Source organism: Lycorma delicatula, chromosome 4 (genome assembly GCF_047948215.1).
Source record: "Lycorma delicatula isolate Av1 chromosome 4, ASM4794821v1, whole genome shotgun sequence".
NCBI lineage: Eukaryota > Metazoa > Arthropoda > Insecta > Hemiptera > Fulgoridae > Lycorma > Lycorma delicatula.
This window is the reverse complement of record NC_134458.1, coordinates 154,212,644-154,230,948: the sequence shown is the minus strand read 5'-3', so window position 1 is coordinate 154,230,948 and position 18,305 is coordinate 154,212,644. Positions and strand designations below refer to the sequence as shown.

Genomic DNA, 18,305 nt, shown 5'->3' with positions numbered 1-18,305 from the left:
TTATTAATTCTGGCTGTAAGTTATTGCAGATATTTTTTTAAATAAGAAAACAAATAATAGTTTAAGACAACTGTTTAAGAGACATCACATGTGAAGTGTTGGCTAGTTTAGTATAATTATAGAAACAGTTTTCTATCTGTAAAAAAATTCCACCAATAACTTGAAGAATTACAACACAAATTAAATTTCTTAGTAGATTTCACCCAAGCAGCAGAATGTAATTATTTTGTTTAAATTAATTACTTCACTCTTTGATTTTTATTTTATCTCTCTATTAAGTGCTTTTGTATAAAGCTTTGCTTTTTAGAATATACTTTATTAAAAAAGATGATATATTGAAGTAGATGTTATATTGAAGTAAAATAATTACTCTTATGAACCAGAGATCAGTGAAACAGAGCTTAAAATTAATAATAAAAAAAAGATTTAATTAACTAATAAGTAAAACTATGGTTGAAGCTATCTAGATATAGCTGGAAATGTTTTAAAATTAGTAAAAAAACTGTTACATTTCAAATATTGTCAAAAATATGACAATAATGTTAATGAAATTTCATAAACTATCAAGGAAATCAAAAATCAGTGGGAAGGAAAACAAATAACCAAATTGTAACCACAGATAACTATTTCTATTGAGTTTAAATCAAATTAAATTTTTAAATTTTCTTTAGCAAATTTAACTTTTTTCTTTAGTCCACTTTGAAATATGCAGAAATTTTATCAACATTCTTTTTACTTTTTCTGAAAAACAGTATAATAATTTGTATGTATTATAGGCCTTAAATATTGAAAAGGGAAAAAATTATATACACAGAAACATAATAAAAAACTTTTCTATAAAAAATGTTGTTTTACAAATACAATAACAAGAAAACAGAATAACAAGATCCTTATTTCTGTTCTTAAATCATCTATCTGTTAAGGATTGATAGATAAGACATTTTTTGCCCTAATTTACAAGGCAACTGACTTGCAAATTATAGTTTGCATAGCAGACAGGAAACATACAAGAAGATAAATGTAACCAAAAGAATAACAGAAATCACAGTAGCATGCAAGTTCAAGTTAGACGCTACAACAGTGCATTTTTCACTAGGAAAGTGTGATATTAGCTTAGAGAAGAACAGCAATCTGAAACACAAGATTTTAGTTACTAGATTCGTTAATTGCTTTCACAAGAAACAGAAATTAATATTAGAAAAGCTGACGAATGAGAAAGAGAAGAAAACATTTAAACAGAGTTTCAATATTTTTGGTTGATATATTTTTTTTATAAGACTTTTTCTTAGTTTCAAATCTAATTTTATGTAATTTGGAAGGAAGAGAAGTACTACAGAATCTGGAATCTGTTGCATAAAGAAAATAAAAAAAGTTTTATTTTACTCCTTTTTATTTTATACTACCTTCTTATAATACAAAAGACAAACAAAATCTAAAACTATAATTTACAGTTTACAAACAATTACATCAAGTATGTCACTTATTTGATCTCGGGTAGTAGTCTACCAGTTAAATGAAAGCATTATTCACAATCTTTGGAGAAAATGTTCAGAGAATCACTATTTTTATTGTTATGTCACAACAGATACTAAATTAAATATAAATTTACTTATTTCTTACTTGCTTTTATGCCAACTACTGTACATCTATTTTTTGGTTTTCATTTTCTATCAGTTCATTTCAGTAAATTTAGATCGGAATACATATCTACAACTTTTGTAGTTCATCATATTCTACATTAAAATTTAAATCACTGATCCTCCTGTATATGTAATTCACCTCCCTTGTTTGTCTACTCTGAAAAACAAAACAAATAATTTCTCTCTCCTTGTTTACCAAATTCATTCTTTCTTTCATAACAACATAATACAATATGACTAAAAAATAAATTTTGCATTTGTAAAATACTTAGGAATCTGAACATAACTAACTTGTAAACAATGGATTAATACAAAAATATTGGCATACCATATTTCTGAAATAAAACAATGAAAATCCATAATACAGTAATAACAACTGATAAAGCATTTCACCTATGCATATACAGTTGCATATATAGTTTATTACTATTTTAACTGCTAATCACACAAATATGGGTAATTATATACAATTAGGAACTCACCTCCGATCTTGATGAAACTTATACCTTATTTAGGACCTAAGTTATTCATTACAACTGAATTATTAGTCAAAAATGTTTTTCACAGAGTTAAGTCCCTTGTAAATTAAAAAGTACAGTCACCATACATTTTGTAATTCAGCACTGTGTAAGTGTAATATACATTATTTTTGGACTAAATAATTGGTTACTATATATAATCATGGCCTAACAATCTGCCAATTTAATATTTAAGGTTAATATTAAAACTATAATTTACAGTTTACAAACAATTACATCAAGTATGTCACTTATTTGATCTCGGGTAGTAGTCTACCAGTTAAATGAAAGCATTATTCACAATCTTTGGAGAAAATGTTCAGAGAATCACTATTTTTATTGTTATGTCACAACAGATACTAAATTAAATATAAATTTACTTATTTCTTACTTGCTTTTATGCCAAAGGTTAGTGAGCCAAGTGATCATTAGGTTATGAATTAACATGGTTCGGTACACGGTACATGGAATTGTTAGTTACCTCCACAGTACATTATTCAGTACACGGAATTGTTAGTTACCTCCTAACCTAACATAACCTTAACGTAAACCTAACTAAACTCAATTGAATTTCACTTAAAGCAAAGTTATTTACTGTGTAAATATATATTGTACTTAACCTAACTTGCACCTCTAAGCTTAACCTAATTTAATTTAGCCTTTTAACTTAATTTAATTTAGTCTTCTCATTCTTAATTAACAAACTTAACCAAATTATTTGGTCCAAAAATAACATATATTACAATTGTATGGTGCTGAATTACAAAATTTTTGGTGAGGGTACCATGTAAATTACGAGTGACATAACTCAGGTAAAAGGAGTTTCAACAAATATTTCAATTGTAATGAATAACTAGGTCCTAAATAAGGTATATTCCAAATTTCATCAAATTTGGATGTGAATTCCTAATTGTGCATAATTATACAGATCTATTATGTATAGTCTTATTTGAATGCTCTGCATATTTATTAAAATCTAATCCGTACAAAAGTTAATGGAGTTAAGTTAATCTTTAAAAAACAACTCCTAACTTTCAGAAAAATGAAATTTTTTTTTAAACTGATCTAATTTATATTTATTGTTAAAAATGCATAGAGCAAAAATGATAAAACTGTGCAACAAAACTTGTCAACTGTGCACATCAAAAAACTGATAGATTGAAATTTTAATTAAGTAAAATTTATCATTATATGCACCATAAGTAATCATATGGAACAAATATAATTTCCAGAAGTGGGAAAAATGATTCCAGTAGTTTCTCTTATCATGTCACTTTTTACCACTCATTTGCAGCTAAATTGATATGTGGCTCTGTTAAGAGACCTTGGATATAGGAGACCTACTGCATACATTTTTATAAAACGCAATACAGTGCAAACATAAACATTTTATTGTTATCTCTGACAATAATAAAATATAATAGTAATTACTAATAAGTGCAAAATTATTACAATTACAATATATAGAGAAATTTATTAAATATATTCATGTATACCAAGTATGTTACCAATAATCTGTATACTTAACAAATAAGTTTTTACATCATACATAATTTTCAAAAATCCGTTAAAACTTCTGAACCTCAAAAAAAATTTTAAAAAATACTACAGTAAAGTAATACAAGTAGATCCTTATATTTCTCTAGATGAAAAAACTTCAGACATAACAATCCTTCCACTTTATTTCCTGAACCATGAAGGGCGTATAATAATTTAACTCCCTTACTTAGCACATAGAAGAAACTATGAGAATAATAATTCAATACACTTAAATCAATTTATTTATGTATACAAGAACATTATAATTCAAGTACATTATAATTCAGTCCAAGATAAAAGATACCTTATCTGTAGTTACTATTCAAAGTTTAGAGAGCTCAGTTGATGCACAGTGTGGGGGTGGATTGCTGGACTACCAGCTGGCTCTTGCTACCTACAATGTTTAGATGGGGCTCATTATCCTCTCTAATGTTATAATTAGCAATGCCAAGACTGCTTCAGATACTCCAGAGAATACTATTTAAAATCTATGTGTTTATTTTTTCTAAACATTGACAAGTAAAACCTTTAGGTATAATAAGTTGTAGACCTATCCCAAAGTTTTGGTCTTTAATTATATAAGACAAAATAATAAGTATAACAAAACTATATTTATAAGCTTCAAATAAAATCAGGTTTCCGTTTTTAAACCTGAATTTATTATTATAACTGACTGCTAATAGAATAAAATTAATTGTTAATATTTATTTATATCCTGGAAAGTAACACATCCATTTAAGTTAAAAGGTGTGTCTTGGCTAAATAGAATAGGATTAGCAGGATAGTAACTACCTTTAATAAAACAAAAAGTTTTTAAATATCATTTGTATAAAATTTATTTATTTTTTAATATTTTAATACCAAAAGCACTTGTTAAGCAGTCTTAAATAAAATACATGATATAAAATTTTAATTATATGATCATTTTTAATCATAAAAACAATTTTTTTTTAAGAAACCTAATGTAAGTGTTTAAATACAATTATTTTCATTTTAAATATTAATCAAATCGTAATGGATGTATATTAATTAGACAGAATATAAAAACACTTTATCTGGAAATGTTCCAAATACTAGTCAGCAGTTATGCTGCTGGATATAAAAAGAACTGGCTATACTTGAAACAATTGACCAAATATACTTTTATAGTACTGCCTAGGTGTTACATATATCTACAAAAGCCACTATTAGAGATAAAAAACCTACATTTGTTCCAATGACAATATATATTAAATATAAATTATATACTGCTCATTACTACTGCTCAAATTCAAAATAAAGAAAACTACAAACAAGTATTAAATTTATTCACAATAAAGAACATTTTTATAATCGATTCAGAAATGCTTTTATTTTACTGAGAAAGATGAGAAGATGTGAAAAAGAGCAGAACCCTGTTAAGAATTGAACTAATGTATTTAATTGATTAATGTATTTACTCTTAGAACAACAGGGTGACAATGCATTTTTTAGCATGTGAAAAATGTCACGTCTGACCAGGATTCATGCCTGCACTCTTCAAATGAGACAGAAACACTAGTTAGATTATAAAATAATATTCACACTAATCAAATATGAAATGTGACAATGCAGGCTATAATAAAACATGCAGGTTTACTACCTGAGGGCACAAAATTATTAAAACAAAGAATAATTTAATTTTTTTTCCAAACTAATAATGAGGTATATTTTTAAATATTGCAAACTGCTACATCTTTTACAAATGACTAGGCTGCACACAAATTTATATGAATAATATAATAATTCCTCACTATTCTTTACAAAGGAGAGAGAGAGAGAGAGAGAGAGGAGTCAAAAAAAATTTTCTGAACTATATACTAAACATAAAAAAAATGAATTTTAAAAAGGAGGTTTTATTACTAAATGAAATGGTACGACAAAATTACTTTATTTAAGATATAAGGTAAATAATCTCTTTAAGATTAACACCCCAATAGCTTGGAAAGATGCAAAGCAGAATTTGACTGGAATCTTATGAGGGATTAAATAAACATAATTTTTTATACATGTTTTAACCTAGCACAAGCACAAATCTTCATTTAATAGATGGTTACTGTAAAAAACTATAAAGATTTATTGTATAAAGTTTGGTTTAAAAATGAGTGTCACAAATTTAGAACTCAAAATTTTGCATGAAAATTGTGAAAAGTCAAGTGTCTTTGAGTGGAATAAGAATTCAAAGACAGACAAAAATATATAAACTCCAAAAGTGGACAGCCAAAATAAAAAATGACAAATGGAAATGTAAATACAATGTAAGATTTGGTACTGTCAGATAGATGATCAAGTGTGCAATTAATGATACTGATGAAAAGATTAATGGTGCTGAAAACATTATAAAATTCTGTATGGACTAAACAACAAAGAACAAAAATTCTGCACTAAAACAACAAAGATTTTCTGACATTACTGATATCCAGTATAAAATAAAATGATAAAGGAACTCTATAATATTCTGAAAAAATGTTTCAGGCATGTTTTCAAAAACAAGACTGAATAAAAGCACAAGAGGAGAGCTTCAAAGATGAAAGTGAGCAACATAAGGATTAAATTGTTGTATCATGTTTATTATTTTGAGGAGTAAATTTCAGTCAACAACAAATATTCTTTTAACTAAGATTCTACAAAGTTAATATTACTAGAACAGTTATAATTGTTTTTTTCATTTAGACATTCATTTATTACAGTTCCATTTTTGTTAATAAAACGTTTCTGAGCTTAGTTTATTTACTTATGTTATATTTTGAAAAGGTTCTAAATAGTTTCTCAATCACAGTTAAAAAACAAGAAAGTGCTCTGAGAAATCAGAGATTAGTCTTATTCAAAAGTATATGGCTTTACTACAATTAAATGGTGATTTTTTTTTTTTTTTTTTTTTTTTTTTTTTTTTTTTTTTTTTTTTTTTATTCGTATGACAATTTGTTTATCAATGACAAAAATATATATAATTAATTATCTCAATTTTGTTAAATGTTTAAATCGACATTTGTGTAAATATTTGTAAATTACAAGTGTAATGATAATCTTAATAGTCCGGGAGGCCGTGACAGTCAAAAGTGACTCATTTCGCACCGCTTCATCTTTTGCCTATTGAATGCTTTTTATACACATACATTATTAGTGCCAGTCTGCCGGCGCGCCTGTACAACAACAAGCGACAGGAATTTTGCAAAACTCGCAAAATTTTGTAAAATTTGACTTATTTCGCCCTTGATGAAACTTTGTATACATTTTGTCTAGATCATATACGAAGATATTTTGACAGTCTGCCAATCATTGTGTACAACATAAGCAGTCTGCCACCCCTTTGAATACGAAAAAATTAAGCAAAATATAAACTTATTCCGCACCACTTGTAATTTTGATATTTTGTATTTGAATATATTTGAAAGCGTATGATAACAGTCTGCCAAGATTTTTGTACAACAAAACCCGTCTGCCAAGCCGATAAAGGTGTGATGCAGCAGCAGCGTTTCAGCATACATAAGTAGCGGCGCTTCACCTTTATCTAGCTGACAGATTGCTTTTATTGTATTGGATTTTTGGCAGACTGGCATATTAGTTTTTCACATTCATTGAATAATTGTTTATAATAATTTGACCGATAGCATTATGAGCCTACGTAAATTTTCATTGAAATAACTGTTGAAAAATTTTGAGTCGTTAAACTCGATCTAAAATTACCGTTGCTCTTGCATCTTTTAATTAATTTGAATAATTATAAAAATTTCATAAGCATTGATTATTATATTGAATATAACTTTCAAATGTGGCGCTAGCTGTGCGCTTGGTCTAGCATATAGATTTTCTACGCGCCTGCGTGAATTGGACCCTTCGTATACCTGGCGGACTTACCTGGGTCTCTATTGTGTTTGAAATAGGCAGCTGACGCGGCCGCTTACCTGTACCGACGCCCGACCGTCTGGCAGTTGGCATTTGGAAGTTTCCAAGCGAACACGTGTTTACGAAAGCAAAAATTCAAAAATGTCAGTGTGCGTATTTTGTAGTAAAAAAAGTGGTGCTTTGAAAGATTTTAGTGATCAAACATTGGAGAAAGCACATTTTATTCTGAAAGTTTGCAAAAATCATGGTTTGCAATATACCGAAGTTATTCTTCCTTCTGTTGCGAATGATAGTCAAAAATATCACGTACCATGCTACCGTCAGTTTACCGCAGTGAAAAAAAAATATACTAATTCAGATAAGTTATCTGGAAGTGATTCGGCATCGAATTCTTCAACATAGTAAGTTCACACGAATCAATTTATGCATTACTTTTAGCTTTTTTTCTTCTCCCCCTCGCTCTGTCTCATTCATACTCTCTTCCTCGCTTTCCCTGCCGCGTCCCTTAGCTTTCTCTTTTTCACTTTCTCTCTCACTCTTCCTTATTCTCCATCTTTCTTCCTCACTCTGGTTCGTATCTTAACTAGAATTACCAAATGGCATGAAGGCATGAATTAGTTTTGCAAACTAATCTCATCGCTTTTTTGCGCTCTTTCTCACTAATAGTTCATGACTCTTAATTATTTTTTCAGTGATAGCAAAATTGAATCAAGTGAACATGCGTCCGTCGAGTGTATACCATCAACTTCAGCAGAGTAAGTTCAATATCAATTTAATCTTAGCGTTATTGACTATATAATTTACAAAGGCCTGTGCTACAGGTTGAATGGTATTCAGTAATTTCTATCACTCTCTGTAATTGTTCCTCTGTACAAAATTCTTTTCTTATGACTAATTGCAATATTCTGATTTTTCACTATCTTTTATTTTCAGTAATACTGTTGAGTGTGAGCAAATAGTGGAAGAGGGAGAAAATGTGGATAAATCATGTATGGAAAATCCAAGCCAAGAAAATTCTGAAAACGTATGTATAATTTGCGATAAACATCGTAAGTTTCATAAAGGTCACTGGCAGAATTTGAGTTTGTTTACTTCATGAGAGGTGATAAATGATTTGATATTGACAGCTAAGAATTTAGATGATCAGGCTTTGGTAAATAAGATAGATTCGGCTCTTTCAGAAGATGAAATGATTTTAGAAATTTATTATCATAAGATCTGTAAAAGGAATTATGAACACAATTTAGAAAAATTGCATAAAAAAGAGACTGAAAGAACGATTTGGCATTTTAAACGCGATGCCCACAACATTGCTTTTGAAGTTTGTGATTTTGTTGAAGATAATATCATTCAAAAGAAAGTTAGTTATTTACTCGATGCTCTAGAAACAATATACAAAGATAGCTACAGCCGAGCCTTAAATAATGAGGGAATCGAAAATGAATTGGAACTAGATGATAAAATAGCGCGTTCTCACCTTGAAGATAAATTGTTGAAAAAATTTCCGAAGAAAGTATCTATTGTAAAAATGAATACTCGCAAGATAATTAAGCCTTATATAGGGATTCTTATCAAAGAATGTGACTTGAATTCACTTGAGAAACAAAATATATTGCAGAAAGCTGCACTCATTTTACGAGATGAAATCAAACGTATAAAGCATAGAAAGTTGCCAAATCCATTAAATGTATTAGATCTGATGAACGGAGAATGTGACATCCCTAAGTGCTTAGATAACTTCTATAATATTATTTTAAGCGGTCCATCGTATTGTAGAAAAAGTAGTTCAAAAACGAAGCGAATATCCAAATCTTTATCATCAGATCTTATACACGCAGTTACAAATGGTAATGTAAAACCATCTAAACATATTTCATTTGGTTTGGCATTGAAAAGCTTAACTAATAGTAAAAAGATAGTAAATTTATGTAATAGATACGGCCACTGTTGTAGCTATACAGTATTAGAAGAATTAGAAACGGAAGCTGCATTTACATCGACTCGTCAAGAATCAGTTTGTCCCGAAGATATTTTACAAACATCATCTTTGTGCACAGGTGTGGCATTCAACAACTTTGATAGATTTGTTGATACTAGAACAGGAAAGGACACTCTTCATGATACGGTTGGGATAATTTTTCAAAATGTTTGTGCTTCTGTTGAAATCAATGCAGAAAATAGAAGGAATGAAATCGGAATTGAAACTGATTCTTCATCGAATAAGAGAAGAAGGAGAACTTTTGATGCAATTACACCTGAATTTGAGCCGTATACGAAAAAACCCAAGTTGATTGAACCTCTGTATCCTATTTATCACCCTCTTCATGTTATAAGAGCAAGTAATTTACCAACTCTGCAACAATTGAATTTTTCTTGGCTTATTTCTCATATTTTAAAAGTGCCAAAGACTCCAATGTGGGTAGGGTATAATAGTTTAATTCATCAAGATTCATCTGTCATGCAAAGAGTATCATATTTAACATCGATCAATAAGTCACCAACAGAAAATACTGTAGTACTAGAAACAATGAAACAAGCCTTGAAAATCGCTGAAGAATGTGGAGAAAAGTATATGCAAGTTACGTATGATTTAGCAATAGCAAAAGTAGCTCTTCAAATTCAGAGTACTGAAAAGGGAGATTATAAAAATTTATTCATACACATTGGTTCATCATTTCACGTAATGCTTGCATATTTCAAAACAACTGGTAAATTTATCAACAATTGTGGAATAAGCACTATAATGATTAATTCCGAATTATTAGCTAGTGGATCTATGAATGGTTTCATTGAGGGTAAACATTTTAATAGATGCAAAAGATTATATCCAATTGTATATTTAGCAATGAAAATTTTGCATTTTGAAAGCTTTTCTCAGAAATATAGTATTGAAATACCAAATGCAGTTAAATTATACTTGAGAAGAATTTATGATGTCCAAATCTGAAAAGCCAAAAATAAGTAACAGCAGACTAGAAAATTTATTCAGTGAATATCAGCAGTATACACAACAAACAATCGAAGGCGAGCATGGTAAAACTCCACAGTTTTACATGATATTCTGTCAACTTATTGAGTATTATTTCATGTTGAATTGGTCTATCCGAATGCGGGATTTAGAATTATTTATCTATGTATTACCCAAGCTTGCCAACTTATTTTTCATATTTAATCAACATAATTATTCAAGATATTTAGTTAGATATTACGATAATCTTATAAAAGTAGATGAAACTCATCCTGGTTTACGAATGGATTTAGAGAAAGGATCATTTGGCATCAAAAGAACAGAAAAAGATTTTTCCGCTCAACCAATCGATTTAACATTGGAACAGACGATAAACGCCGATGCTGCTAATAAACTTACCGGTATTATTAATTTAACCAATTCAGCTTCAGCTAGACAGCGATGGTGTAAAAGTCACAGCCTTCGAACAACGATCATTAGTCACGTCTTAGATGAAGTTGGTTTGAAATGTCGACAAGATATTACTGCAGATCTTCAGCCAGAAAGAATTAAAATTAGTGAAAGGCAACTTGAAAAACTTCTGAATAATATACGTCAGAATATAAATCCATTTTCTCCAGGTATTAATGAAAATTATCTGTATAATATTTCTACTGGACAAGCGGCAAATGAAGATATAGCAGATTTTCTCATTAATATTGAAATAAAAGGAAACGAGCAAAGAGAAAACTTCATTCAAGAATGTTTTGAAAATGAACAGAGATTTGAACTGCCTATAAAAAAAAATAAGATTCTCAATTTTGCTAGTTGTGTTCCCAAAAAAAAAATTGCTGTCACGGGAAAAGTTGTCGAAGTTCGCATGCAACGTGATTTGTTTGGACAATTATTGAGAATATCTTTGGAAAAATCCTTAGATATTGATAAGGTTTTAATGTATCCTCTTACTCCAATGCCTTTTTCATTATGTCACGCAGATGGATCAATTTGCAAGACTGATAAATCTATTCTAGTTAAAATTTTAGAAAAACGTGTGGCTCATGATCAACCACAGAATGTTGATACGTATATCTATGATGGTTTCTTTATGCTTCATTTAATGAGGGAAATTCCCTTAATCTTTGGTCATATATCAGAAAAATTTTTCAAGATGTGTGCATCAAAAAATGCTAGTACGGTAATAATTAACTTCGATCAGTATTTTTCACCATCCATCAAGGATACTGAACATTTGTTGAGAGGTTCGAAAGATCATGTTTTTCACATAACTGGATCGGATCAAAGAGCGCCGTCGAATTTCCACGCTGAGCTTAAAAATATCAACTTCAAAAAAGCTATAGTAGAATTTTTCATACAAGATTGGGAAAATGATCATTATGCGCCTTTTCTAGGTGTTAAAAATGTTTATATAAATTATGACAAATGCTACAAATATGAAGTTATAAATGGAAAAATTGTAAAGTCGCTTTGTAGTAAATATACTTGTTCATTGCATGAAGAAGCAGACACAAAAATTTTCCATAATTTATGTGCAATAGACTATGATTCTAATGTAGTTATTCGATGTTCCGATACCGATATTTTAATAATTTTATTGGGCAATATGGAGTATCTCAAAAACAAATTACAAATATTGATGCATTTAGGAGTTGGAAATCATCAAAGGTTCATCAATGTAACCAAATTATACAATAAACTAGGAGAGAAGTTGAGCAAAGCACTGCCAGCATTTCACGCATTCACTGGTTGCGATTATAACCCTGCATTTTACCGCAAAGGCAAGAAAAGACCGCTTACAATCTTAGAGAAATCAGAAAAATATATTGATGCTTTCATCAAAATTAGTGATCTAAACAACGTTTTTGAAGATAATTTTGAAATTATACAAGAATATACTTGTGAGATTTACGGTTTCAAAAAAATTCAGGATGTGAATGAGGCTCGTGTAGCCGCATTCAATAAGACTTACAAATTTGATAATAAAGAACAGTTTCCAACTGTTATCAAGAACATTGATGGATCAACGCTGCCACCTTGTCAGTCAGAATTAGAACAGCATTTGAAAAGAACAGGGTACATTTCACATCTTTGGAGGCACTCTCATTTATCAGTACCTATACAGTTCTCTCCAGTTGAATATGGTTGGGAAGAAGTTGACAATAAGTACATTTTCAAATGGTTTGAAGGAGATGAAGTTCCTCAAACAGTCAGCGAAGTAAGCATTCAGAATGAGTTGGACGAACCTGAAGGTGAGAAAACTACTGTGCATACAATATCAATTCATATCCTTTTTTCATTTTTCATGTTAAAATTGATAATTATATTTTACTGTTTAGTTCCAATGAGTCAAGAGCTTACTAAATATTCAGATGACGAGGATGAAGATGATAATGAAAGTAATCTGGAAGAAGAAGAAGAACAACAAGACATCTGTGAAGAAACGTCAGAATATGACACAGATACTTCATCTGTTTTTTAATTCCATTTCAGAAATGTTTTTATAAATAAATTGTAATATTAATAAAGTTTAATGTCTTATTATTAAAAAAATCCTAGATATAATTCATAATAATGCTATGCTTCTTCAAACATAGTTAATTCATTACTATCAAATACAAGATAGAGCAACGGAAATTTTAAATCGAGTTCAACGACTCAAGTTATTTCAATGAAAATCTACGTACACTCATAATGCTATGGGTCAAATTATTATAAACAATTATTCAATGAATGTGAAAAACTAATATGCCAGTCTGCCAAAAATCCAATACAATAAAAGCAATCTGTCAGCTAGATAAAGGTGAATCGCCGCTACTCATGTATGCTGAAACGCTGCTGCTGCATCACACCTTTATCGGCTTGGCAGACGGGTTTTGTTGTACAAAAATCTTGGCAGACTGTTATCATACGCTTTCAAATATATTCAAATACAAAATATCAAAATTACAAGTGGTGCGGAATAAGTTTATATTTTGCTTAATTTTTTTGTATTCAAAGGGGTGGCAGACTGCTTATGTTGTACACAATGATTGGCAGACTGTCAAAATATCTTCGTATATGATCTAGACAAAATGTATACAAAGTTTTATCAAGGGCGAAATAAGTCAAATTTTCCAAAATTTTGCGAGTTTCCCAATTTTCCTTGTTGGGGTTTTCGGATGGCAGACTGTTGTTTTGATCATGTATACTAGTAGTAAAATGAGAAAAAAATAATTCGAAGTGGGGCGAAGATCAGTCACGAAAACTGTCACGGCCTACCGGACTATAACATATACAACTTTACTTCTAATTACCACAGAACAAATATAAACATGCCTTTGTAAATACATACTTCTTATTTATCTAATTTTTAATTACACTTCTAGACAACTTGCATTTTATATTTTTTAAATAAACAAACCAATGTTTTTCTGGTTTTTTTAATGGCAAACACCAAGATATGTTATAATCTGGAAAACAAGCAACGGAAGTATAATGAAATGAGATAACACTATACTGGAAAATGAATTATTAATTAAGCAGGAGAACTGAAATTTCAATATTAAGACTGACAATTTACTCTACCTAAACTCTAGCTTTCAAAAAATTCTGCAATAAAAAGACAATGCTCAATAATATTTTCTAGAAGATAAAATATATGTGTCTTAATGAAATTTCATACTTTTTAAAATGATTTTGATATTCTAGATATAATACTCGCATGAGAACACAGCCATATATTGTAACAGCTTTAAAAAATGACAGTCAAATGTGGTCAAAATTGCATTTGTTATCATGCAACTATACAGGACACATGTAATATATGTAAGTACACAGTATTTGATTCACCTTATTTAATTAATGAAAGATTACTAAATAAAACTAATAACTTACCAAACTTGAATTTACTAGCATACTTTTGATCAATTTTAAATAAAATGGCACAAATATATCTTTCAAATGATTGATTATCAACCAATCATCTCACAAACTTTTATCTTTTAAACATTATTAACCAACCATGGCTTGTTCTCAATAGTAGTATAAAAATTTACTGAAAAGAAGTTTTGAGCAGCAGTAGCTAATATGTCTTTACTAATACGTAATAATGTACATATATATGTATAATATGTATTATTACATGTCTACTAATATGTAATTTATTAATGAACTAAATTTATTATTTTAATTTATTGCAGCAATATAAGTCATACCGAACAATTTGATAACAGGTATACAATAAAAGTTAAAAGCACCTTATTCACAAAATCTGGAAATTTTAATGCCCTAACTACATTGAACCTATTGAATAACTCATTAATAAAGTGAGTATTTTACCAGTATGTAAATTCTTTGTAATTATATATCAGATTAACAGATTTATATTTGTTTGGACCGATATTACCTTTAGCAAGAAACAGCACTGCACAAATACATACATATTTTGGCACAACCTATGCATTCATTCTAAATTATTGTTCCAATAATAATAATAGTAAATATATTTAATTATAATATTTCACTTTATCATCACTAAGAATTTAGCAAAATTCTTTTATGTATTTTTGGCATATTCATACAATTATTAAAGAATAATTATATTAAAGAGAAAATTCTACTAGTGTTTAAATTTATTCCATATAAATTTAATAATGATAACTCAAAGCAATAAATCTGATCATATTAAGGAGACTTATATGACAAGTACATAACTACATTTAAAAGTGAAGACCAAAAAATGATTAAAATAATTATAACAATTGCATAGTTGTGTAACAATAAACTTTTACTTTACATAGTTTTTTATCATGTCACATATAACTTTTAAATTATCTTCTACATTTTATAGTGTACATTACAGTTTTGTCTTAGTTTTTGTCAGTCACAATGTTCATGAGTAGTCATATTGTCATTTGAACATTAAATGACAGAATAGCATTATTAAAATAAGACAACAATAAAATTAAAATAAGATCAATATAGTAATAAAGAACAAAAAATATTTCAATCATATGCGAGGGGAAGGTCAGTATAGTACAGTGGAAAAGCACTAGGCTTTCTCAATCCAAGGGTTGCTGATTAGAATGAGTCAAACATAGATTAAATATTGTAGTCTAATCTAATTAAATGTTTCAATCTGAACAACTAATTAGTTTATTAGATTACATTTTTGTCTGTATTTACCTCAGCACAATTTCATCTTTTTGTGCAACCACTGAATGGATAAAATACATTTCTAAACAAATCATATGATACCACAAATGATACATTTTTACAATAAATGATACCAGTGCTCCCAACCTGCTTATATACCAAAGGCTGTGAGATGATATGGCTTTATCAGCCTCATTTTACTCCAACAACTTATTATGCGTTTTAGTAGTGCATTCAGTGCATGAGATACCTAGCAATCCTGTGTAGACAAATCTCATCATAACAAGGATGACCGATTAAAAATTAATAAGCATAATATATGCTTTAAGTTATTATTACATAATGTAACACAGAACATACATAATTAGTTTTCCTTCTTTTTTTTTTTTTACTGCTAGTTCAAAAATTATTACATCTTAATGTCAGCACAACCTTTTTTTGTTATATATTTAATAAAATATATATAATTTTAACTTAAAAATATATTGTGCTGAAACAATGACATGCTTCTAAAGTATGAAGTTAACAACCAAATTTCTTCAAGATCAAGATGCATTCTAACTATATATGACCTAAAAACTTAAAATTCCTAATTAAGTAAAACCAGTTCTAAGAGAATCCTGTTGCATTAATTTTATCACTATACTTAGTATATCAAGCTTTTGTATCTTGAAAACTCAACAAAATTTTTTATTAGAAAAAGCTCTAAGCAAAATTTTTACAAGAAATTCAAAAAAATAGAAAAAAAGTTCAATAAAGCAAAAAAATTAAGTATAAAAGTCTCCAAATTACATAAAATAGCACAAATCATTCTACTATTATATTACAGAACAACAAGTAAGGTATATAACAATCAGGAAAACTTCAGGTTATTTGGTAAGACTGTATTTAATTGAGATTCATAGTACTGCATCCTTTACCCACAAAGTGACAGGATAAGCAGTAGTGCTATAACCAGGGTTCACCAAACTAATATTTGTTGTTAACTGGAACAAATATCAAGTAATACCTAACAGATTAAACTAGTAAACTTAAAATTGAAAGAATAAGACTAGGCATTAATCTACCAATCTTCAACAGATGTTTAACTACCACTGTACTACACTAACACAAAATCTAAAACAAATATTCCTTATGCAAGTCTAGATTGTGAATCACACTACAAAAAATGGTTGTCATATTTTTTTATAAGATATACATATGACTGAAGACAGAAAAGGAAGATCAAAATGACAGATATAAATAATGAGATTTAGATAAATTTCAATTTTAGTAACTTAAGATGGCTTTTAATTTTAAAATGTAACCAAACAAAAACACATATTTTTTTTAATAATTTATAATATTTTATTTTTATATAATTTCTGATAATGATGTTATTTTCTAAAATTTTGAAAAACAATGTCAAAGTTAGGACTGTAACAATTAAAATAATAATTTAATAAAAACAATGTGTAGCCTACTTTAAAAAAATTAAAACTTGAATGTGAAACACTGACTGAAGAATATAAATAATACTAAAACAATAAAAAATTACTGCAAATCACTGAACGTTAAAATTTATAAAAACATATTATACTCCAGCACAATGTGCTTATAATGATAAATGGAACAGACATATGGATTTAATGTGAATATGATCTAATTAAAAACAAAACAAAAAAATACTAAAAAACTAAAGTACATATTTAACAAAATGTCATTCTTTATATTTCTTAACTCTAATAATAATTTCCCTACTGGTAACATAAATTTGATTATAAATAAAAACAGGTACCATTAACAGGCTATGTGTATAATGAACATTATTTCTTATGCTATAATAATAATAAATTATCACAGGTGTGCAAAAGGAAGATTTACAATTTTGATGCAGCCAAAGCAGCTCCCCATGCTGCATCACCACCTTGTACAAATACAACAGGTAACTGGTAACACTGTCTTACTTCATTTTGCAGTACTTCATTTCTCAGCAAAGCAGAGCCAATGCCTAATATACGAGATATATTTGCATCCAATAACATCTCTCTTGGTATAAAGCTGTAACAAAATCAACATATTATAAATTATTTACTTAATACAAGGACAGTTAAATAAAAAAATTAGATAATTACAAGGCATATGTTCAGAATCAATCATACAAAATAGCTTCAATAGGTTCATTAAACAGCTATTGGTATTTTGTCAGTAGTCTGTGGTCATTTGCTGACCCATAATAGCAAAATAATGTTAGCTACAACAAAAAATAATTCCACTAGCAGTAAAGTACAGCCTTTGATTCAAGCCATATTCACAGTTTTAATGCTGGCAAAAGTTTTCATGTACCATGTGAAATTTATGGGAATACATTAACAGTTTTTTATAGGTAAGGTAAGAGGATTTTGTAAATTACAGCAATAACAATAATATTTTTAATCAAATAAATTATTTAAATTCATGATCAAGGGAAAAGAGGAGGTACAGTGTTCAAAAAAATGATTTTTGTGAATAAAAAGTGAATAAAAAAAATTCAGGGAAAAGTGATTGTAACAGAGTTCTTCCCATACAATTCCCAGATATTTCATACAATAAAGTGTACAAAACTGTTACTGAAAAGCTAGGCAATCATAAGCTATGTGCATGGACAATCCCAAGATTGGACTGCTA

At 28.8% G+C, this 18,305-nt stretch overlaps 1 protein-coding gene across 4 annotated transcripts in view; it reads right to left on the bottom strand.

Annotated features, from left to right (window-relative positions):
- Nucleotides 1-1,388: 1,388 nt before the first annotated feature.
- Nucleotides 1,389-18,305, bottom strand: part of LOC142323980 (sedoheptulokinase-like) — a 52,313-nt gene continuing 35,396 nt past the window's right edge. For 3 of the 4 annotated variants that reach the window (XM_075364440.1, XM_075364443.1, XM_075364441.1), the window contains 2 exons: nucleotides 17,523-17,699; nucleotides 1,389-1,792 (listed from right to left, as the gene is read on the bottom strand). In XM_075364440.1, coding sequence (XP_075220555.1) covers nucleotides 1,708-1,792; nucleotides 17,523-17,699 — 262 coding nt within the window. In that variant the 3' untranslated portion in view covers nucleotides 1,389-1,707. Of the gene's footprint in view, nucleotides 1,798-17,522; nucleotides 17,700-18,305 lie in introns of all 4 variants that reach the window. The other variant, XM_075364442.1, reaches the window with a different exon arrangement.